The sequence below is a fragment of the Erythrolamprus reginae genome, chromosome 5 (genome assembly GCF_031021105.1).
Source record: "Erythrolamprus reginae isolate rEryReg1 chromosome 5, rEryReg1.hap1, whole genome shotgun sequence".
Classification (NCBI taxonomy): domain Eukaryota; kingdom Metazoa; phylum Chordata; class Lepidosauria; order Squamata; family Dipsadidae; genus Erythrolamprus; species Erythrolamprus reginae.
The window spans coordinates 76,785,634-76,809,975 of record NC_091954.1 but is presented as its reverse complement, the minus strand read 5'-3'; the positions used below and the strand labels follow the sequence as shown (position 1 = coordinate 76,809,975).

The 24,342-nt window shown below is 43.5% G+C and overlaps 1 protein-coding gene across 1 annotated transcript in view; it reads left to right on the top strand.

Moving 5' to 3' along the window:
• SNED1 (sushi, nidogen and EGF like domains 1) overlaps nucleotides 1-24,342 on the top strand; it is a 106,619-nt gene that overhangs the window by 77,869 nt on the left and 4,408 nt on the right. The window contains exons 20-31 of the mRNA XM_070753233.1: nucleotides 4,188-4,301; nucleotides 4,726-4,839; nucleotides 8,434-8,730; nucleotides 13,389-13,572; nucleotides 14,537-14,649; nucleotides 18,375-18,653; nucleotides 19,539-19,683; nucleotides 21,090-21,172; nucleotides 21,266-21,367; nucleotides 21,511-21,627; nucleotides 22,891-22,978; nucleotides 24,064-24,147. Coding sequence (XP_070609334.1) covers nucleotides 4,188-4,301; nucleotides 4,726-4,839; nucleotides 8,434-8,730; nucleotides 13,389-13,572; nucleotides 14,537-14,649; nucleotides 18,375-18,653; nucleotides 19,539-19,683; nucleotides 21,090-21,172; nucleotides 21,266-21,367; nucleotides 21,511-21,627; nucleotides 22,891-22,978; nucleotides 24,064-24,147 — 1,720 coding nt within the window. The remainder of the gene's footprint in view (nucleotides 1-4,187; nucleotides 4,302-4,725; nucleotides 4,840-8,433; nucleotides 8,731-13,388; nucleotides 13,573-14,536; nucleotides 14,650-18,374; nucleotides 18,654-19,538; nucleotides 19,684-21,089; nucleotides 21,173-21,265; nucleotides 21,368-21,510; nucleotides 21,628-22,890; nucleotides 22,979-24,063; nucleotides 24,148-24,342) is intronic.

Here is a 24,342-nt window from a genome sequence, read left to right as displayed (position 1 = left end):
TTGGAACTGGGGAATGACGGGATTTTGCGGAATTACAAATTTTACAATCTAGGTAAACCTTGCAAGCCCCATCAATTGTGAAACCATCAACATATTCAGACATCTTTGCTAAGACGGGGTAAGAAGCATGCCCCAAGCGACGATGCCATCTGTGAATGCACCTGGAATGAAAAGATTTGTTTGTTAACATATGTTTAACATTTTTAACAGCATTAGGAACCTCAGGGGTTTCATTGGTTTTAGGAACCTTTGAACTAGCGGTGGCACCAGGGTTTCTCTCTGGACCTGTGCAATCGCCCTTTGGAACGCTTATACTTACACTACCTTTGCTGGCAGGTTTGGGTTGCAAATAAAAGACACCTTTGATGGGGATGGCAGTAGCAAGAAGTTTGCCATCCTTGAAAATGTTGGTGTCAACAAGTTCAAAGTTTATTACAACCTTCAATTCTTCTCTCAGGCAATATCCACTAAGGATGTTGTTCTTGGCAGTTGGAACGTAGAAAACATTTGAGATAAGGGAGTCCAGTTCTTTGACGAAGACTTTTCCTTTTCCTTCCACCTTGGAACGTAGACCACCAACTCCATACACTTCTTTGACATCTGTCGGGTGTAGCTCACTGAAGGATTCCTTCCGGTACGCGATGTGTGCCGCTGCTCCACTGTCTAGGGTCCATAACTCACGAATGTCGTAGAGTGGACTCTTGTCAGGAACAATGCTGAGGTGGATGGTACCAACATAAGTAGGTTTCTCATCTTTGGAGTCTTTGGGAGTTGACTTTGCAGCTCCAGAACTCTTTCCTCTGGATCCTTTCTTGTGTGCGCCTTTAGGCTGGGTTGGATAAGGTGGATGATCAGTCTCGCCAGACTTCACACTTTGCACATCAGGAGAAATGCGGGTGTCATCCTTCTTAAAAGGTTTCTGGCGTGAGTACTTTGGAGTACTTGTTTTCTGCTGACCGCCCTTGGCCAAGTTAGATTTAAATGCTGCTGACATAGGTCTAAGGCCAGTGTTCAGCAACTCTGCTTCTTCAGTTAGCATGTTACAGAGTCTCTGAGTAGATTTCTGGGCCATTGGGAGTATGCTGAACTTGTAAATAACTTCCTTCCATTCAGGACCAAGAGAAGTTATAATAGCCGCATTTACTTGATTATCATCATAGCGGTATCCTCTTTCTTCTAAATCTTTATGCATTGTAAGGATTTTAGAAAGGTGAGGTGCAAGTTCGCCCCCTTTCAGAACAGAGGAGGTGATGGTCTGTCTTGTTGATGCAGTCAGCTGGACCGCTTGGAGTGGTTGGGGTTGAGCCCCTACCCCTCCTGACAAACCTTGTGGCTGTACCATCTGGGGAAGTTGTGCAGGCATCTGCGGAATAAAAACTGGAGGTATCTGCGATGAAACAGAAGTACCTGGAATAAATGGATCTTTTCTTTGCATTTCAGCAGCCATGTCTGCCTGGGAAAGTCCCTGTCTGGCTTCTGGCAATGGTTTTTCCTTTCGGACGTTCCATCCACTAGTGGCCGCTGTTGCGTAACTTGCAGCAGTGGGGGAAAGCCCCCCTTCTCGGCTTGCAACGGCTTCAAACTGCAAATGGACCATTTTTTTATCTTCGAGCTGGGTAGCCCTCCCTTGTTCAAAAGGAATGTGTTCTATGTGAGAGCGTGATGGGAAAAAATGTGTGACCACAGGAGGATTTACGATGTGCCCATGCGTATCTTGGGGTGAGTGGGAGGAATGGATTCCTTCTATCTCTCCCTGTGGAGAATGAGCACGTGAACTGCCTCTCAGGGACATAAACTCCATTTTTTCTGCAAGAAGTTTAAGCTGAAGTTTTTTCAGAGATCGTAATTCAGTCCTGACTTCATTAGCCTTTTTTAAGTAACTGAAATAGATTTCTTGCTGCTCTATAGTTTTCATTGTAGGAAGGTTTTCAAAACGGAGACAGACTGATTCTAAAGAATTTATCTCCTTCTCATCCTTCTCAATGAGCTCTTCAATTTTCTGCAGATTTAAGGAAGTTCCTTTTATTTTAGCAGAAGTGAGAGAGCTAAAATCATCTAGGTGCCTTGTCTTGGTTTGAGCCTTAACGTGGGTCCCGGATGATTGTGAGGGGAACAGAGTTAACGTCTCCTCCTCCTCATCTTCGCTAGGATTAATGGAAAGACTGCCGGAGGGCTCACCCTGGGTAGATTTACAATCCTTTTCCCTGGTTTCTACATCATCAATCAAGTAAGATTCACTTACGGTTTGTTGAGTGCAGGGGTCAGCTAGAAGAAGTTCCTTCTCACCTTGTAGAGACATGGTTGGATTCCTTTTACAATCGGTTACACGAATTGTCTCCTTGAGTTGGGCCAACTGGTCACTCGTGAGAGAATCAACGTATGACTGCGTGAGAGGATTACGTTTCTTTTTCGCTGGCATCAGGGAAAAATTCCTAGGAAGCTTACGGGGTGTAAGCGGGGTCTATTACTTCAATAATAACCGTCCTCGGCTACCATGTCGGGATTAGAAGACCCCCTTACCTTAGACAAGGCGCTCAGCCCGTGAGGAGTGAGCCGGGAGCTTCCAGAGGTGATGGATATTGAAGTACAGACAAGCATGTTCGAATGAACTAGTTACTTTTTATTAGAAAAGTATAAAAACAATAAATGTCTGAAGAGACATAGAAAAGCACATCCTCTGGCTAGGATGTATGAAAAGAATAATGTCCTCTGAATAAGGACCGCCCTTCTTCTCCAAGAAGGGACAGGATGTGAGCAAACAGGTTACATCACACAGGAGGAGCTACCTTACTAGACAGAATTAACTCTCTAACTACTGGATGTTTCTCAATGTCATGGGGGCTGGCAATTTCCAGCGTGACACACCAAACGACATTGTTTGGTCGATGGGACCCGGAGAAGGCCAACTCTGTGGGACCTTATTGGCCGCTGGGATTCGTGCGGTAGAAGATGGTTCCGGAGGTACTCTGGTCCAATGCCATGTAGAGCTTGAGGAAACCCTACATGTCTGGAGGAAACCAGGCACCGCTCATCACCTGCCCGATACCATCCCAACACTGAAGCATGGTGGTGGCAGCATCATGCTGTGGGGGTGTTTTTCAGCAGCAGAGACTGGTCGGGGTTGAGGGAAAGCTGACTGGAGCAAAGTACAGGGCTATCCTCAATGAAAAGATGTTGCACAGCATTAAGGACCTCAGACTAGGCTGAAGGTTCACTTTCCAACATGACAATGACCCTAAGCACACAATCAAGACAACACAGGAGTGGTTTAAGGAGAACTCTGTGAATGTCCTAGAGTGCCCAGCCATAGCCCTGACTTGAACGCTACTGAACCTTTCAGGAAAGACCTGAAAATGGCTGTTCACCCATAGTCACTATCCAGCCTGACTGAACTTGACGGAACCGCCTTCTACCTCACGAATCCCAGCGGCCGATAAGGTCCCACAGAGTTGGCCTCCTCCGGGTCCCGTCGACCAAACAATGTCGTTTGGTGGGCCCCAGGGGAAGAGCCTTCTCTGTGGCGGCCCCGGCCCTCTGCAATCAACTCCCCCCAGAGATTAGAACAGCCCCCACCCTCCTTGTCTTTCGCAAATTACTTAAGACCCACCTTTATCGCCAGGCATGGGGGAACTGAGACATCCTCCCCCAGGCTTTTATATTTTATGTTTGGTATGTATGTGTTGTATGGTTTTTAAATTGTTGGGGTTTTAGATATGTTTTATTTTAATATTAGATTTGTTTCACTGTTATATTGTTTTTGTATTACTTTTGTGAGCCGCCCCAAGTCTTCGGAGAGGGGAGGCATACAAATCTAATAAATAATAAAATAATAATAATATTTGCAAGGAAGAATGGTAGAAAATCCCCCAATCCAGGTGTACAAAGCTTGTCGTGTCATACCCCAAAAGACTCCAGGCTGTAATTGCTGCCAAAGATGCTTCAACAAAGTACTGAATGAAAGATCTGAGTAATTACACCAATGTGATATTTCAGGGATTTTTTTCTTTTTAATAAATTTACAGACATTTCTAAAATTCTGTTTCACTTTGTCATTATGGGATACTGAGTGTAAATTACATTACAGTAGACATCTTTGTAAAGGGCTATCCACCAGAAGCAGAGTCATCTTCTTAATTCCATGTGACACCTCCTACAGATATCTGAGTGAGTGTATTTATGCTCCCCAGAAGTGGATGCCTGTAAATCAAATCCATGTCGGAATCGAGGAAGTTGTGAAAGTCACAGTGGTTCTTACCTGTGTGTCTGTCCAGAGGGATTCTTTGGCTATCACTGTGAGTCAGGTAAGGTAACATGAAATGCAAGGACATTTAGCAAACTCAAAGATACTTATTAACTTTCCAAGACAGTAAAGTTGTGAGCCACCCCAAGTCTCAGGAGAAGGGCGGCATAGAAATCAATCAATCAGATAGATAGATAGATAGATAGATAGATAGATAGATAGATAGATAGATAGACAGACAGACAGACAGACAGACAGACAGACAGACAGACAGACAGACAGACAGACAGAAGATAGATAGATAGATAGATAGATAGATAGATAGATAGATAGATAGATAGATAGATAGATAGATAGATAGATAGATAAATGGACTATATATACTGTATTCATTTTAATGAAGTTCGGTGTTGCCTTACAAACATTTTCACTTTCATCTGTATAAACTTTGGTTCTCAATGAATTGCTTGGTCTTTCTGTCCTAGTTAGTGATCCCTGTTTCTTCAATCCATGTGGAAATAGAGGCTACTGTCTACCAACCAATGAATCCCACATCTGCACCTGCAAAGTGGGCTATACTGGCAGGAATTGTGAAAAAGGTAATCAAACTGAAAAGCTGCATCTACATTAGTCATGCTCGTCTTCGAAAATAGTAATTGTATGGATTGAATTCATTCTCCTTCTCATTTTTTCTTCATTGGGGATGAACAAAACCTCCTTCCCAATTTCATCTCGACAATTGCAATTGTTGGATGGAATTTTGTTACGAAAGTGTCACTGGTTTTAGAATCAATACTGTAATTGCAAAAACATCTTCTCGTGATGTTTTTGTTGGTTCTTCTGAAGTAGCTGAATTCCACTATTTGACTTTTGTTTTCCAGTTTTCGTTCCAGGTACAGTAGTACCTTATGATACGAACCCCTCATGATACGAACACTTCGAGATACGAACCCAAGGTTCAGAAAAAAATTGCCTCTTTTTACGAACTTTTTTCACCTTACGAACCCACCGGAGATCGCAAAATGGCACTCCGCCCCCACCCCCACCCCTTTGCCGTCCCTGTCTCCCTGAGCAAAGCACTGGGGAGGGAGGCAAGGGTCCTTCTGCTTCTCCCCAGCGCTAAAAAGAAAAATTGCCAGCGCTGCCGCTTTAAGTAATCGTGAGCCTCCCGTTCTCTCTCTCCCACCCGCCCCTTCGCCGTTTCTGTCTCCTTGAGCAAAGCGCTGGGGAGGGAGGCAAGGGTCCTTCTGCTGTTCCCCAGCGCTAAAAAGAAAAGTTGCCAGCGCTGCCCCTTTAAAGAATCGTGAGCCTCCCGTTCTCTCTCTCCCCCCCCCGCCCCTTCGCCGTTTCTGTCTCCTTGAGCAAAGCGCTGGGGAGGGAGGCAAGGGTCCTTCTGCTTCTCCCCAATGCTAAAAAGAAAAGTTGCCAGCGCTGCCCCTTTAAGGAATCGTGAGCCTCCCGTTCTCTCTCCCCCCGCCCCTTCGCCGTTTCTGTCTCCCTGAGCAAAGCGCTGGGGAGGGAGGCAAGGGTCCTTCTGCTTCTCCCCAGTGCTAAAAAGAAAAGTTGCCAGCGCTGCCCCTTTAAGGAATCGTGAGCCTCCCGTTCTCTCTCCCCCCCCCGCCCCTTCGCCGTTTCTGTCTCCCTGAGCAAAGCACTGGGGAGAAAGGCAAGGGTCCTTCTGCTTCTCCCCAGTGCTAAAAAGAAAAGTTGCCAGCGCTGCCCCTTTAAGGAATCGTGAGCCTCCCGTTCTCTCTCCCCCCGCCCCTTCGCCGTTTCTGTCTCCCTGAGCAAAGCGCTGGGGAGGGAGGCAAGGGTCCTTCTGCTTCTCCCCAATGCTAAAAAGAAAAGTTGCCAGCGCTGCCCCTTTAAGGAATCGTGAGCCTCCCGTTCTCTCTCCCCCCGCCCCTTCGCCGTTTCTGTCTCCCTGAGCAAAGCGCTGGGGAGGGAGGCAAGGGTCCTTCTGCTGTTCCCCAGCGCTAAAAAGAAAAGTTGCCAGCGCTGCCCCTTTAAAGAATCGTGAGCCTCCCGTTCTCTCTCTCCCCCCCCCGCCCCTTCGCCATTTCTGTCTCCCTGAGCAAAGCGCTGGGGAGGGAGGCAAGGGTCCTTCTGCTTCTCCCCAATGCTAAAAAGAAAAGTTGCCAGCGCTGCCCCTTTAAGGAATCGTGAGCCTCCCGTTCTCTCTCCCCCCCCCCGCCCCTTCGCCGTTTCTGTCTCCCTGAGCAAAGCACTGGGGAGGAAGGCAAGGGTCCTTCTGCTTCTCCCCAATGCTAAAAAGAAAAGTTGCCAGCGCTGCTCCTTTAAGGAATCGTGAGCCTCCCGTTGTCTCTCCCCCTCCGCCCCTTCACCGTTTCTGTCTCCCTGAGCAAAGCGCTGGGGAGGGAGGCAAGGGTCCTTCTGCTTCTCCCCAATGCTAAAAAGAAAAGTTGCCAGCGCTGCCCCTTTAAGGAATCGTGAGCCTCCCGTTCTCTCTCCCCCCGCCCCTTCGCCGTTTCTGTCTCCCTGAGCAAAGCGCTGGGGAGGGAGGCAAGGGTCCTTCTGCTTCTCCCCAGTGCTAAAAAGAAAAGTTGCCAGCGCTGCCCCTTTAAGGAATCGTGAGCCTCCCGTTCTCTCTCCCCCCCCCGCCCCTTCGCCGTTTCTGTCTCCCTGAGCAAAGCACTGGGGAGAAAGGCAAGGGTCCTTCTGCTTCTCCCCAGTGCTAAAAAGAAAAGTTGCCAGCGCTGCCCCTTTAAGGAATCGTGAGCCTCCCGTTCTCTCTCCCCCCGCCCCTTCGCCGTTTCTGTCTCCCTGAGCAAAGCGCTGGGGAGGGAGGCAAGGGTCCTTCTGCTTCTCCCCAGTGCTAAAAAGAAAAGTTGCCAGCGCTGCCCCTTTAAGGAATCCTGAGCCTTGCCTTAGAACGGAATAGAAACAGTTTGATCTTCGGCAGCTGGGCTGCCTCTCCTTTGCAATGATAGCAGAAGCTGCCTAGGTGAAAGTCCCGTCCTCCTCCCCAAGGGCGAAGAGGACTCAGAACGGTTTCTCCTAGATGGGGCTGCTCAGGATTAGAGGAAGGAGAAGCAGCAGCCGGATTAGGACTCCGGATCGTTACTTCAATTGGGCGCCACTTCCTTGTCCGGGGAGAAAAGGGGGAGCATGTGACTGTCCCCACGGGCTCCAGAGGACGCTAAGGAAGGGGGCATCTAGTCAAGGGAGCCTTGTCTGAAGCTGAAGCGCCGGGATTCTCCTTTGCCGTCAGCGAAAACTTCTCCCTCTCCCCACGCATAATGCTTGCACGAATTATTCGCTTTCCCATTGATTCCTATGGGATACATTGTTTCATGTTACGAACTTTTCACCTTACGAACTTCGTCCTGGAACCAATTATGTTCGTATCATGAGGTATTACTGTATATTGTAATGATGGCGAAGGAAATATGGGAAGGAAAACCTTTTCCTTGGGAGGGCACTAATAATAATAATAATAATTATTATTATTATTATTATTATTATTATTTATTGGATTTGTATGCCACCCCTCTCCATAGACTCAGGGCGGCTAACAACAATGATGAAAACAGCATGTGACAATCCAATAATAAAACAACTGAAAACCCTTATTATAAAACCAGACATACACACAGACATACCATGCATAACTTGTAATGGCCTAGGGGGAAGGAATATCTCAAGTCCCCCATGCCTGGCGGTATAAATGAGTCTTGAGTAGTTTACAAAAGACAAAGCTGTTCTGGGAAGGGAGGTGTTAAAAATGATAGTCACAACAGCACAAAGACCAATATCTTTGTATATGCATGTGATGCTGATGGACATACTTTGTGACTGGGACTTTGATTATATTGCTGCAACTGTTGTAACTATTTACTGAGAGACGGGGTGGTGGGAGGGAGAGAGGGAGAGAGAAAGAGGAGGCTCCTTAACACTTCTGACCACAACCAAATCGGGTTCCGACCAAAAAAATTCACAAAATTTTTGAATCTAATCATGAACACTTGGGTGGCAATCAAACATGACCGCAGCCGATTTCCTCTTCCACACCATTTTTTTTGTAAACGCCAAATTCCAGCTTGCGACCAAATCAGGTTGCAACCAAAGTTATGGAATGAATTATGGTCGTGACCAGAGGGTCTATGTCATAAAATATAACAAATGGCTATTTTGCTTTCTCCCTTCTTTTTGTTGGCACTGACACCATGAAGAGCTGCTGCCACCAATGTCATTAAAGGTGGAAAAAGTGGAGGAGAATGGGTTGTCAATCTCTTGGCGCCCGCCCAAGGACCAGGCTGCCAAACATATGATTGATGGCTACGCCGTGACGTACGTATCCTTCGACGGCTCTTACCGCTGGACTGATTATGTGGACCGAAGTCGTGCTGCCCACCATTTGCGGGCACTAGCTTCCGGCAAAGCCTACAATATTTCTGTCTTTTCAGTCAAACGCAAATCGAATAACAAGAATGATATCAGCAGGCCCATCATGCTCGTCACTCGTACTAGTGAGTAGCTCCTTTAGAGGAATAGAGTTGTGGGTACAAAAATGCCTGGCTGCAGTAGCTAGAATGCTATGCAAGCAGTGCTCCAGGATCCTCAAGGCATTTTGCTAGGTCCTTAACATATGTAACAACCTTCCAGAACCTGGCTGTTCTCCCGTAGAGTTCCATACCTATGACTAGCATGAACAAAATGCACTTGGTTGGGGAAAGCTGTACATTAAGAATAGCGGGACACCATTCTTTGATTCGTAGTAGAAATTTCCTCTATGCCAAGCCATAATTACATTTAAACATGCTGCTTATCACAATATTAATCTATAACTAATAATAATAATAATTTAATAATTTATTAGATTTGTATGCCGCCCCTCTCCGAAGACTCGTGGTGGCTAGTGGGAAATGAACTAAGTACATAGGAACAAAAGGAAAAATGTTGAATTAAACTTGTCTTGTTCTCCAAATATATATTAGCTTATAAAAGTCAAAGTTGCAGCAAATAATTTGCAGTGGCAAATAATTACGAACTTATAATCGGGTATCACCACTTTTACTATATATATTTCTTCTATATGATGTAACCTTAGACTGAATTCGTTAAAATTAATTGCATTTTCAGACAGTGTTTAAAATTCTTCTAACAAAGATTCAATTGGCGGCTGCTTGCTAGCTGTTGATATTTTGATTTCTTTAATTGTAATAAGAAAAAAAATTAAAAGAACCTGAGTTAGCATGCTTGATAATTTATTAGTGTCCTTTGCATATAGAAAGTAAATTCATTTTGATTATTAGTTTTAAAAGTATGGAATGTGTGGACAAATGGTTTACAAAGTTTATATGTGCTTCATTGTTTCATACTTGTCTTTGGCACTAGTATTTGGGATTTTTTTTTCCAAAGAAGAGTCCTGAAATAAATAGCACTGAGAGTGGGAAAGGGAATTCCAAGTAATATTAAAGAGTAGAATTCCATAGAATGGTGGAGAACAAAGTGGTTTAAAGTGTTTTTAATTGATTAGACAAAATTGATATGAGCAAAATGACTTTTAGTCTATTAAATTACCTATTAATCTGCAATTCTTCCCTTCTTCTATCCAGGCTTTTAGCAATTCAGTACATCAGAATAAATAAAGTGCAATTGAAAGATAGCATATCCTACCCTAATAAAACAAGAGCACACATGAAGCAAGTGACAATGAAATATGCTTGATAATGCTGCTAAACTTGAGATTCTTTTTTTTAGTCTAAAAAAAAGAGAAAAGTATTTCTTCCTCAAGGATATGAACTATAGGGCCTGAAAAGAACTACCTAGAAGGATGACCCATAATATTTCTTATTGTTTTGTGATGGTGTCATTACTAATGTTCACAATAAAATAAGACTTTTAATTTGATCTCTTCTAAGAATTAGATGCTACCTTTAGTCTTGGGTAGACCTTAATACTGGGCACATGTGATACTTAACAAACGCCATGAATACATTCCTTAAACTATTTTAAGGAGTTTAAGAGAAAAAAAATGTCCTTCTGCAGTATTATCTTCTTTAAAAATCTCAAGCAGCTCTGTTGGAATTAAACTGAGCTCTAATGACAATGTGGACAAATTTTATTTGCATTGTTCTGATGCTAATTTATTAGCTTGTATCTATCTCACTAACTTGTATCAATGTTCTACTTAAAGCATTTTAGGGAGAAATACTTTTTCAACTTTTATCTGAACTGCTGTGACCTTTCTTGCCACAGCTATTAAATGAATCACTGCAGTTGTTAAGTTAGTAACCTGGTTGTTAAGTGAATCTGGCTTTGATTTTTTTGATCACATGACCAAGGGTGTAATGTCCAAGTTTACATGAGGGGGCATCAGTAAGAGTGAAGTTGGTATTAGTTCCTCATTAGCTAAGCTGCATTAACAACAGCGTTTAAAAAAATATTTTAAAATCAACATTTAGAAATTAGAATTTAATTTAATTTTAAAAATTAAAAATGTACAAATGTACAAATCTCAGGCAGAGATGGATATCTTGCTGCTAGTTTCAAATACTAAGCCACAAACTGAGACTTTCCTGGATATTGGTGTAAAGGATTGTGGCTGCATCCTTTCTATGCCATTCACTTTACTTTTTTATGGGGTGTCTCAGGGCTTCGCTCTTTCTCCACTCCTAACACATACATGAAACTGCTGGATCAGCATGCTAGTGATACTTAAATGTACATCTCTGCTTTGACTTTACCAAGTGATGAACTCAGGTTCTTTCCCATTGCCTGAAGGCTCTGGGAGTTTGAATGGAGATGGATGATGATTTGTTGTCGTTGTAAAATCGTATCTGACCCATCGCGATCTCATGGAAAATATTCCTCCAGGCCTCTACCGTACTCTGGAGTCCATTTAAGCTTGTGCCTACTGCTTCAGTGACTCCATCCAGTCACCTCATTCTCTGTCGTCCCCTTCTTCCTTTGCCCTCAATATTTCCAAGCCTTAGACTCTTCTCCAGTGAGTCCTTCTCATTAGGTGGCCACAGTATTTGAGTTTTATCTTCAGGATCTGGCCTTCCAAAGAGCAATCAGCGTTGATCTCCCCAAGACTGACTGCTTTGATCGCTTTGCAGTCCGAGGGCCTCGCAGTCGCAGGAGTCTTCTCCAACAAAGACCTCAATTGTTTGGCATTCAGCCTTTCTTATGGTTCAACCTTCACAGCCATACATTACAACTGGGAAAACTATAGCCTTGACCAAACCTGGGCAAAGGGCGGCCCGCGGGCCACATCTGGCCCGCTCACTGTCTGTGACCGGCCTGCCCGCTATCTGTGACCGGTCTGCAGAGGTCAGGGTCCGCTCCAGTGTGATGATGAAAGAGCTCACTGTGTCTGCCAGGACTCCTCTGGTTCCTGCTTTCCTGATGAATCATGAGGAAAGTTCAGGCGTCCCGGCAGACGTGGTGAGCTCTTTCATCCTCGCACTGGAGCGGACCCCGACCTCCTACCGAGAGCGGCCAAAGACAGAAACCACACAAACACTCCAGCACAGTGACTGTGGTGTACTGTGTTGCTGTAAATCAAACAATTAGGGGTCTGTAGAGTGGGTCTAGGTGTTTAGATCAGGCCAGGGTCTGGTCTTTACAGTATTGGGTAGAACTGAGTTAATGATATTAGTCCGGCCCTCTAAAACCATCCCAATTTTTCATGCGGCCCCATGGCAAAATTAATTGCCCACCCCTGGCCTTGACTATTCGCACTTTTGTTGGCAGGGTGATGTCTCTGCTTTTTAGTATGCTGTCTGGATTTGTCATAGCTTTCCTCTCCAAGAGCAAACGTCTTTTAATTTCTTTGTGAATGATATAAATGATGATATAAATCAAATAAATAAATACTTGGTAATTGAGCGTGTCAGAACCTGTTGAGGGAGACCCTTTGCTATAGAATTAAATGCTTTTTCTCCAGTACAGTTGCAAGACGCCATCTAGTTCACTGCCAAAGGAGGTGGGGTGGGGGAGGGATGCATTCTGTTGTAAAAGTCCTGTCAAAATCCCAGAGCAACGTTTGTCTTAGTAGAAAACTAGAAAAAAGATTCTGATAGGATTACAGTTATCCCTCGATTAGCACGGTCTCGATTAGCGCGAAACGCTGCAACGCGGTTTTTCAAAAAATATTAATTAAAAAATAATTAATAATAAAATAATCAAAATAATAATCAGTCTTCTATGTTTCTATGTTTCTATGTTTCTATAAGTCCGCGCTAGTTCTCTCTCTCTTTCTCTCCCTGTTGCCGGCGTGGTATATGAGAGAGAAAGAGAGAGGCAGAGGTCGGGCGCATTACCGGGAGGTGGAGGCGGCGTGGGGACGCTGGGTGCCGGGGACACCGAGGAGGGGGTGGACGTGGCCTCTCAGTTGCAGAGCCGAACAAGGGCAGAGGCAACGGCGGAGTCCGGCGCTGGGGCCACGCGGGGCCGCTCATCCAGGGGGGCGTGGACTGGCAAGTCGCCCTCCTTTCTCTTTCTTTCTCTCTCTTATACCACACCGGTAACAGGGAGAGAAAGAGAGAGAGCGGAGGGCACCTTGCCGGTCCACGCCCCCCTAGATGAGCGGCTCCGCATGGCCCCAGCGCCGCCCAGGCAAAGGGGAAACCCCAAGATCGCTTGCCGCTTGCCGTATTGCAGCGAAGGAGGCGAAGCAAGGCTCCAAGCTGCAATACGGCAAGCGGCAAGCGATCTTGGGGTTTCCCCTTTGCCTGGGCGGCGGGAAGACCAAGGGAAGGTTCCTTCAGCCGCCCAACACCTGATCCGCTCCGCAGCGCGGCAGCAGCGAGGAGCCGAAGATGGGGTTTCCCCTTTGCCTTTACCCCATCTTCGGCTCCTCGCTGCTTCTGCGCTGCGGAGCAGATCAGCTGTTGGGCGGCTGAAGGAACCTTCCCTTGGTCTTCCCCGCCGCCCACACGCAAACTCCACCATCTGCGCATGTGCGGCCATGAAAAAAATGGCGCGCATGCGTAGATGGTGTTTTTTACTTCCGCATCCAGTATAACGCGGAAATCAGTTAGCGCGGGAGGTCTTGGAACGTAACCCCCGCGCTAACCGAGGGATCACTGTATGCTTCTTGAGGAGGATCAAGTGGGTATGTTGTCGATTGTAGTGCGTTTTAACAATCCCTTGTACTTCCATTCTCTCATCCTAACAGGACCTCACCCAGTAGCAGGATTTGAAATAGCCAATGTGACTTCCACAACCATTACTGTGCAATGGGCTCTTCATAAACTCAAACATGCCACAGTCAGTAAAGTGCGCCTCTCCATACGGCAGCCGGAAGATATAGAGGATCATGCTGTAGAAGTAAACAATACTGTGACCAAATACACATTTTGGTGAGTTAAGAAGCAAAAGATTTATTGGGATGGAAGAAGGGAGGTAGTGGTGAATAAACAAAAGTAGTCAAGAGTGGGGTTTTTTTGTAATTTAGCTAAACATCTGGCTTGCTGAATCGCCAAAGATTAGGCCAGGGTAAACAATTTAATGAGTAAAACACTCATATACATCCACTCCTCAAAGCCTCAGAATAGCTACTGGAAAATTGGCACAGCTGCTTCAAAGGCCTTCTGAGTTTATTAGAGCCTAGCTGAGATTAGGAATTAAGCCGTTGTTATTTCTTGCTTGGATATTTTTTATGAAGTTTAGAAACCTCAGTGTACAGAAACTTCGTCAAGAAATTAGTTCTAAAATTAGCTCTTGAATCCATAATAAAGACAGTATTTATTATGGGGGCATGGGGGAGTTGAGATATTCCTTCCCCCTAGGCCATTACAATTTATGCATGGTAAGTTTGTGTGTATGTTTGGTTTTATAATAAGGGTTTTTAGTTGTTTTAGTATTGGATTGTTACATGCTGTTTTTATAATTGTTAGTCGCCCCGAGTCTACGGAGAGGGGCGGCATACAAATCCAATAAATAATAATAATAATAATAATAATAATAATAATAATAATAATAATAATAATAATAATAATAATAATAATAGAAATCAACAAGACCAAGTGGAAAAAGAATGGAAACATTTATCCTAGCTGAATCCACCTTTATTTATTTCCATTAAATTAAATATGAAAATGTCTCAAATTAGAAAGACAATTGAAGCGTATATCTGGTGGAAAATTGAAGCTGGCATTGATTCAGGTATTTATCTTCTATTGAACAGCTGTGCGCATATATCTTACTGGGGTGGTTTATCTAAGTTTCTGACTCATTGGTGGTCAATATGGAACTGTGATTTTTTTCTTCAAAAAGCCTAACTCTCTGATTAAGATTTATTCATTGTGTCTAATCTTCCATAAGGGACCTTCAACCAGGACAGAAGTATCTTATCCATATGTGGACCTTGAGTGGCCTTAGTAGTGAAGATCATCCCACAGAGAGCTTTGCTACATCTCCTTTTTACGTCTGGACCCGTGAGTTTTGTTGAAGATTTTGTGCTTGCTTTTTGCTTTGACATTTTGTAATTCATAAACCAATTAAAACAAACAGAGCAAAACAGTGGTGACAGCAGTGGTAGCCCCCTTGCTGATACTATAGGAGAGCATCTGACCAAACTTTGCACTGTTTATGATTTGAATGATAATTTTTTTATAAAGAAGGAAAGCGATACTTTTTCTACTTTACTACATTTCTTTTCTTTGCCCTCACATATAAAAAAAACTAAACAAGCTTTTATTTTATACTGTTTCCACTCTTTGTGGTCACACATAATTGTACAGAGAGAATACTGCAATTTAATGGTAGGCATTAGCTTCAAAATACAGTGATCCCTCGAGTTTCGCAATCTCGATCTTCGCGAAACGCTATATCACGATTTTTCCACCTGATGACGTCACTCTCTTCCTTCCTTTCTCATCTTTCTTTCTCTCTCTCTTTCTCTATCTTGCTTCTTCCTCTCTCACACTCTCTTCCTCCCTCTCTCATCTCTTTCTTTCCTTCTCTCTCTTTCTCTATCTCTCCCCCTCTTGCTGGCGGGCGGCGGGCAGCGGGCGGGCGAGCGGGGGCATCAGCGAGGAGCCGGGGTTTCCCCTTTGCGTGGGCGGCTGGGAAACCCCGATCTTCGTCTGCTCGCTGCTGCTGCGCCGAGCAGATCATCTGCTGGGCGGCCGAAGGAACCTTCCCTGGGTCTTCCCCCTCTTGCTGGTGGGCGGGCGAGCGGCGGGCATCAGCGAGGAGCCGGGGTTTCCCCTTTGCATGGGCGGCCGGGAAGACCCAGGGAAGGTTCCTTCGGCCGCCCAGCAGCTGATCTGCTCGGTAGCGCAGCAGCAGCGAGGAGTTGAATCGGGTTTCCCCTTTGCGTGGGCGGCGGGGAACGCAAACTCCACCATCTACGCATGCACGGCCATAGAAAAAAAGGGCGCGCATGCGCAGATGGTGTTTTTACTTCCGCAACCCTACATCGCGAAAAATCGATTATCGCGAGGGGTCTTGGAACGGAACCCTCGCGATAATAGAGGGATCACTGTACTGCTAAAGAAGAAATAAGCTCTAACTGTTGAAGCTACAATTTGAAAATCATTAAGCTCTGTTCTTCATGCAACTTCCTCAAAAGGAAAGGAAAGAAGGGAGTGACTTACCTTGCCTGTCAATGGTATACAGCTGGAATGAACCCTTACTATTCAATATGCATGTTTTCCTGCTTAATTATACATATCATTAGTTTAGCTGATACAGAAGGATAGTTCAGATATTAGTTACCTCCATAATTTCCTCTGGGATGAGTTAAAAATCAATGTCTACTTTAAACTCCACTTTGAACATTGTTCCTTCTCTATCTATACTTCTTGTTATGAAGATCAGCAACCAAATAGAGTGGAACCTCATTTAGTGAACAAAATCCGTTCCGGAAAGCTAGTTCCAATCCTAAATGTTCACTATCCGAAATAATTTTCCCCATAAGTCTTCGGAGAGGGGCGGCATACAAATCTAAGTAATAAATAAATAAATAAAATAAGAAATAAGAAATAAAGGAAATAGAAATTGGTTCTCAGCCCCTGTTGACTCGCTAATATATAAGTGTTACAGATTATATAGGTATGGGTTGTTTAATGGAAACAGTTATAATACAGTATATAAAGAGTTAAATAAACATAAAAACATTAAAAAAGCCTTTAAATATAAGAAAACATGTAACTAAACACAAACTTACCCTTTTGTTTTTTTAAAAAAAATAATTTTTATTTACATATATACATTAAAACAATAACAACTGACGATACATTTACATCTAAACAATGTACAGTACACACACGAAACTTAAAAGATGAGTATATTTTATCTCCCCTCCCCTCCTACATCTGGCTCTATTGACAGCCAACATTTGGTTCTTAGCGGTATTGAGACCAGTAGTTTAATTGATAACCTATATTTTATGTTTTGTATTGTATAGTAATGCATTTAAGTTCTTTTTATACAGTTAATAATAAAACATACCTAACCCACTTTCTATTAAGTAGACAGGGAAAAGAGTTATATTAATTCTTGGTATTTTTGAATTTATAACGTTTCTTTATCACGCAGCACTACTAGTAGTTGTTCTTTTGTTCAACCATGTATAGAAGTCTTTCCAAATCTGGTAGTATTTTGAGTTATCTTGTTCTTTTAGCTCCATTGTTAGCTTGTCTGCTTCAGCACAATCTAACATTTTTTTTATTAAATTCCGTTCATTCGGCATGGCTTCGTCTTTCCAGAATTGGGCTATAGTTATTCTTGTTGATGTTATTAGGTGTTGTATCAAATAGTACTTTTCCTTCTCCATCTGGTTTTCAATTATACCAAGCAAAAATACCTTTTTGACTGCAATGTGATGGCATGAGCGGATGGAAGTGTGAAGGGGTGGAATTACTGCTTGGAGAGGGAATCCCCCTCCATGTGAACAACATTGTGAATTCAGGGGGATGAGTTCCCTTCTCTGTCACTTTGAGATTGAAGGAAAAAACTTGCCCAGTGTCTGTTGCTTCTGCCTTTTTTGTAAACACTTTAATACGACATCACATTATCATTGAACATGTTTAGGATCCTACCACACTGTTAGGGAAACATTTTTCTACAAACAACATTGTTCCACATTGTTGGTCGCTGCCTTTTCACTACAGGTACACTGCTACTATCATTCTTAATCTTCTTTGGAGCCATGATTGAGGGCTACATTATTTTTAAAAAGCACTAAAATCACTAAAAAGGAAGGAAGCAGCATGATAAAGATAATGACTGCCCTAGCGTAACTGTGTCTCGAGCGCGAATGATGTTTGGTTTGAGATGCAGGGACACGTGGGGGTGACATCAGCTGTTCACAATTCGAAATTTTGTTCACTAACTGGTGCAAACTTTTAGCAAAATTTTTGGTCACTAACTGAATTGTTCACTAACCCAGGCGTTCACTAACCGAGGTTCCACTGTATATGCAATGCTTTCATAGTACACATTGGTTGCCTTCTTTCCTATGAGTGGAAGAAAGTTGGTGGAGGAGAGATGATACAAATGTACAAGAGGGCACAAAGATAACACAGTCGCAGGAGCCAGATAACTACTGAATTTATTTTATTTATTTATTCATTCATTCATTTATTTATTTAGTCCAATACACAACAATACACAATGGAGGTTATAGAGGTTATACTCAAGTAAAATATATTAGAGAAAGAATAGAAGTGAAAATTTAGGAATAGAATATATCAATTAGAGAATAGAAGGATATTATGAGAGTAGTATAAGAGGATTAGAATAGAAGAGTAGTAGATATGATATATGAGATATAGGAGAGACAATAGGACAGGGGACGGGAGGCACGCTAGTGCACTTATGCACACCCCTTACTGACCTCTTAGGAATCTGGAGCGGTCAACTGTGGATAGTGTGAGGATAAAATGTTGTGGGTTAGAAGAAGATACTACGGAGTCCAGTAATGAGTTCAACAACTCGATTCTTTTACAGTCCAATTTGGAGCGGTTAATATTAAGCTTGTATCTGTTGTGTGCTCTTGTGTTGTTGTGGTTGAAGCTGAAGTAGTCGTTGACAGGCAGGACGTTGCAGCATATGATCTTGTGGGCAATGCTTAGATCATGTTTATTTTTATTCTATTTATTTCATATGAGGCTGAAAAGAATTCAAATCAAATTTCCGTCTTCTTTCTGGACAGGACCTGCGTCTCCCACAAATCTCACTGCATCCAGAGTTGCAGTCACCTCTGTCCAAATGATTTGGGAGCCACCCCTTGTGGGTTCATTGGAAGGCTATATCATCAATGTCAGTACCAGTCAGAGTACAAAGAGCCGCTATGTCCCCAATGGAAAATTGTTTACTTACACAGTGCGTGACTTGAACCCAGGTCAAAGGTATCGTTTATCTGTGACAGCTGTTCAAAATACTGATCAAGGACAAGTGATGAGTGAGCCTGCCCATCTTTATATTACAGCCTGTAAGTGTAGATCACACATTATTCTTCATACTGCTGCTGTTTGTCTTCCTTATTAAGGATGAGGAAGGCAGAGGCAGCAGCTGCTTGTATCTGTCTATATCTTCATTCAATGATCAGCAACTTCTATCTTCTGTGATAAAAGCAAAATTATGATGTGATGATGATGATGATTTTTGAAAAGCCTAAGAATCAGTGTTTGCGTCCTGTTTCCTTGGATGTGCAAATGAAAGGCTTAGATGTCTTGCATATCCTTTTGATTCAAAGTAGCATCCTGCCACTACCAAGGAAGCAAAAATACATTGCTCAAAAAAATGGAGGGAACAACACAATATAACTCCAAGTAAATCAAACTTCTGTGAAATCAAACTGTCCACTTAGGAAGCAACACTGATTGACAATCAATTTCACATGCTGTTGTACACATTCAGCTTTGGACAGAACAAAGTATTCAATGAGAATATTTCATTCATTCGGATCTAGGATGGCTTATTTGAGAGTTCCCTTTATTTTTTTTGACCAGTACACTTCTTGGAAATGAATTATTATCTTTTTTTTATAATGGGCGAGAAATAGAATAAATCTGGTTGTGACTGCCTCCTCAAGGAAATTTAACATATCTGTCCAAGATTATTTTTATGATGAGGAATGTCTCCCTTGCTGTTCTATTCTGGGAAGGTTTTTATGGGGTAAAATGGCCTGAAAGGAAAGGCTTAACTCTACCATCTGCACAGCATCATAATTACAATAACATTCACCAGCATACTTTGAATTTTTCCCCCCTAAGACTGTGGCATAGGCATACCCTGCTGAAAAGGAGACAGGCCTCGAGTTACCCAAATTTCTACATTCCATTCATCCAGTTTTGTCATCATCTCTTATATTTAGTGCAGAAAGATGGCACCTCTGAAAGACGCTGGAGCCAAACTGGGCATCTTCGGGTACTGAGAAACAGAGTGCCCCCAACTTTCCTACCAGAATTGCATGTGCTTGCTGAGCACTCTGTCCCCGAGGAGCCCTCACTAACACCCAGGTAAAAAATGACGCTAGATTATGATAAATGTATTTATTTATTTATTTATTGGATTTGTATGCCGCCCCTCTCCGTGGACTCGGGGCGGCTAACAACAGTGACAAAAAACAGAATGTAAAAATCCAATACTACAACAGCTAAAAACCCTTGTTATAAAACCAATCATACATACAAACATACCATGCATAAATTGTAGAAGCCTAGGGGGAAAGATTATCTTAATTCCCCCATGTCTGACGGCAACGGTGGGTTTTGAGGAGCTTACGAAAAGCAAGGAGTGTGGGGGCTATTCGAATCTCTGGGGGGAGTTGGTTCCAGAGGGTCGGGGCCGCCACAGAGAAAGCACTTCCCCTGGGCCCCACCAACCGACATTGTTTAGTTGACAGGACACGGAGAAGGCCCACTCTGTGGGACCTAACTGGTCGCTGGGATTCGTGCGGCAGAAGGCGGTCCCTGAGATAATCTGGCCCGGTGCCATGAAGGGCTTTATAGGTCAATTGAATTGTGACCGTAAACTGATCGGCAACCAATGCAGATTGCGGAGTGTTGGTGTGATATGGGCATATTTAGGGAAGCCCATGATTGCTCTCGCAGCTGCATTCTGCACGATCTGAAGTTTCCGAACACTTTTCAAAGGTAGCCCCATGTAGAGAGCGTTACAGTAGTTGAGCCTCGAGGTGATGAGGGCATGAGTGACTGAGAGCAGTGACTCCAGGTCCAAATAGGGCCGCAACTGGTGCACCAGGCGAATCTGGGCAAACACCCTCCTCACCATAGCTGAAAGATGTTTCTCTAATGTGAGCTGTGGATCGAGGAGGACGCCGAAGTTGCGGACCCTCTCTGAGGGGGTCAATAACTCTCCCCCCAGGGTAATGGATGGACAGATGGGATTGTCCCTGGGAGGCAAAACCCACAGCCACTCCGTCTTATCAGGGTTGAGTTTGAGTCTGTTGACACCCATCCAGACCCCAACAGCCTCCAGGCACCGGCACATCACTTCCACTGCTTCACTGACTGGACAACTAGAGTGGCGCAGCAGGTAGAGTGCTGTACTGCAGGCCACTGAAGCTGACTGTAGATCTGAAGGTCAGTGGTTCAAATCTCATCACCAGCTCAAGATTGACTCAGCCTTCCATTCTTCCGAGGTGGGTAAAATGAGGACCCGGATTGTGGGGGCAATAGGCTGACTCTTTTCAAAAGTGCTATTGCTAACATGTTGTAAGCCGTCCTGAGTCTAAGGAGAAGGGCGGCATAAAAATTGAATGAATGAATGAATGAATGAATGAATGAATGAATGAATGAATGAATGAATGAACGAACGAACTCATGATGCATGGAATGCTAAGTTGGTGCACATAGTTTCAGTTTTGCAAATGGGGATGTCAGGGTGTTTCTGTTTCTTAAAGGTTTACAGAACTAGTGGATGGCAGAGGAAGGATCACTGCTAAAATCGGCAGCTCTCCAAGTCGACCAGTTTCTGTGAAAACGCGTATGTACTGCTCACCCTCCCTTCTTGGCTTTTTGCTCCGTCACACAGCACAAACCTTTTGGTTAAATATATATTCTTTCCTGCTTCTTGTAGAACCAGAAGCTGTCACGAAAGTTGAAGAAAATGTAGAAGAATCAACTAGTCGGGCCAAACTAGCAGCGCAGCTGTCAGAACCTGAGAGTACCAAGAGAGAAAGTATGTTTGAAGAAAGGAGAGAGAGATGGTCCAAGATTACCCCCCTTGCCTCTCCAACCTTAAGTAATGTTTGATTTGTACTGGATTATCAAGAATCTTAAAAATAGTCAAGAGTATTACATTCCTTCCCTTTGCATTCCCAGGTGAGAAGCAGAATTGTTCCATAAACCTCTGCAAAAATGGTGGGACCTGTGTTGCTGGCTTAGAGTCTTACAATTGTGACTGTATTCCAGGATTCAAAGGCAGATTATGTGAACTAGGTGAGTTAAGAGAAAAGTGCTTTTCTGAATAGTTTTGCTACGAAGGAGACTGACAGGAGGGAGGGAGGGAGGAAAAGGAAGAGAGGAAAAAAGGGAGGGAGGGAGGAAGTAAGGAAAGAAAGAAGGAAAAGAATGAAAGAATGAAAGAAAGAAAAGAAGAAAGAAAGAAAGAAAGAAAGAAAGAAAGAAAGAAAGAAAGAAAGAAAGAAAGAAAGAAAGAAAGAATTAGGAATCTGCCTGGATATGCAAACGTTGCTCCTCTTTTTAAAATGGCTGAAAATTACATACAGAATTAGAAATGTTGTTTAGGAGTGCAGGATAAAAACTGCATAGAAATTTATCCATAGTCTGGAAGAAGTTGACTTAAAAATCTGCATTGGGAAATAGAAGAAGAAATTGATTTATGAGCTGTAGGAAATATATGCTACAATACTGACAAAACTCTTTCTGGCCCAAAGAAGGGCCAACGCCCTTGTTGTAAATGTAATGTTCATCAGACTTTGGGAACTGATAAATCCATTGATATAGGCAAGAGTGGGCTGCTGGGGATTCACAGGGGGTTGTGAGAACCCCTAGCTAAGATTCTGTGCAGTTCAAAGAACACCCAAATCCCACTCCTGTCTGGCCCCGCCTAACCCTCCCTTCCCTGGAGTCCCCACGTGGCCCATTTTGAATACAGGTAAGTGCAGGATGCGCACAGAGGCTTGGGGAGAGCAAAAAACGGGCCTACCAGAAGTTTGGGAGGGCCTACGGAGCCTGGGGAGGCCGTTTTCATCCTCCTGGAGGCTCAATAAAAGCCTCCCAAGCCCCCCCCATCATGGTACAGGAGGCCGACTAGGTGATGCCCACCATGCCTATGCCCACCTGCTAAACTCCTTGCTAAAATTTTAAAGCCCTCCCCTGAATATAGGCCATTAACCCACACAAACTAACACCAGCGGTGGGTTGCTCCCAGTTCGGCCTAGTTCTTCGAACCATTAGCGGCAGTGGGAGACTCTGCCCACCTGCCCAGGATGCTTCTATGCAGTAACATACAATCCGGCTGCTGCATCATGTACTTGTTATTGGTATGTTTCCTTTCCCCTCTTCAAATCTCTTTCAAGATATATCCCCCCCCCCCCCCGTCACACACAAACACTTAAGAACAGTTTAATTCCTTGGTATTGCTCTAAATAATGTTAATGGTTTGCACAAATAAAATTAAGTCCAAATATGTATCTATGTATTGAAATGTCCTCGGTACACAATGTTTTCCCCATCCAGCTTGTAAAAAAGTGCCTCAGCCTTGTACTCGGCTATACTCTGAAACAAAACCTTTTCCAGTCTGGGAAGGTGGTGTCTGCCATTATCTGTAAGTATTGCCTTGACCAATCTGTAAGTATTGCCTTGACCATTTTTTTCCTTCACCTATCAAATTTCAGATTCCAGCCTGCTATCCCTGATGCAGTCCGCTTTTTATTTCAACCTGCCTGCTCACTTTTTTCCATAGGAGTTGGTAGGAGAATGTCCTTTACACTGAATTAAGGCTAGTTTAGATTTATACTACAAATATCATTTTTCTGCCTCAAAACGGCAAGATACAGTAGTCCCTCGCTATACCGCGCTTCACCTACTGCGGCTTCACTTCATCGCGGGTTTTCAAGAAATATTAATGAGAAAAATCATTCGTGGATCTTCGCTGGTTCGCGGGTTTCTGAGGAAGTCGATCGGCAGATTTAAACAGCCCGCCAAACTTGATCGGCAGGTTTTTAAAAAAAATAAATATCTAAAATTGTAAATACTGTATTTAAATACTGTATCTAAAATAAATACTGTGTCGGAAGGGTTTATAAACACTTAAAACAATGAAAACTTACCAATTACAATATAAATACTTAAATAAGTACTATCAGTCGATAAATTCCCCATTGCGGATTTCACCTATCGCGGCCGGGTCCGGAACGTAACACCAGCGATAGGTGAGGGACTACTGTAGTATCAACTTTCACCAGTTGCACAGTGGCGGATTGCTCCCGGTTTGGCCTGGTTCTGCAAACTGGTAGCACCGGCAGCGGGAGGCTCCACCCACCCACCCAGGACACTTCTGCACATGTGCAGAAGCATCACGCGCACACGCAAGCGTGCACATAAACCAATAGCAATGGGTTTTAGAACTCATTACTGCAGTTGCACCATCAAAAATTGGCAATATGGTTTTGGGGAGACTGCAGGTTGCCTGATTCTGCTGAGGCTTTGAGGAAAATGTGAGTAATGTCTTTCTGCCAATGGCCTGGAGTTTTATTAGGGCACTGGGGGATTGTTATTGTCACACAGTAAAAATAAAATAAAAATCCAAGGGATTTAAGCTCTCGGATTTAATTTACAACCCATGCTATACAAGTTTATGGTCAAATTTCCCATTATTCGTTCTTTGATATATGTTTGTTTTCCTATCAGATACAAGAGAATCTACAAAGTGCACCAGGACATTTGTTATAAGGAGAGTTGTGAGAGTACTGTAACAAATAAGGCACTCAGCAGGTAAAACAAATATAGTTTTTATAAGCCATCATTTAGGGAGAAATCATAAGGATGCCTAACCTCCAATTTCTCATAGTACCAATTATAATTTTTAAACATATAGTGGACATCATTCAACCTGGATGTTAATTTATGGGGGACTTTCACAAATTTGGATAATTGTAAATCATTTGGGTGACCTTGGGCCAATCACTC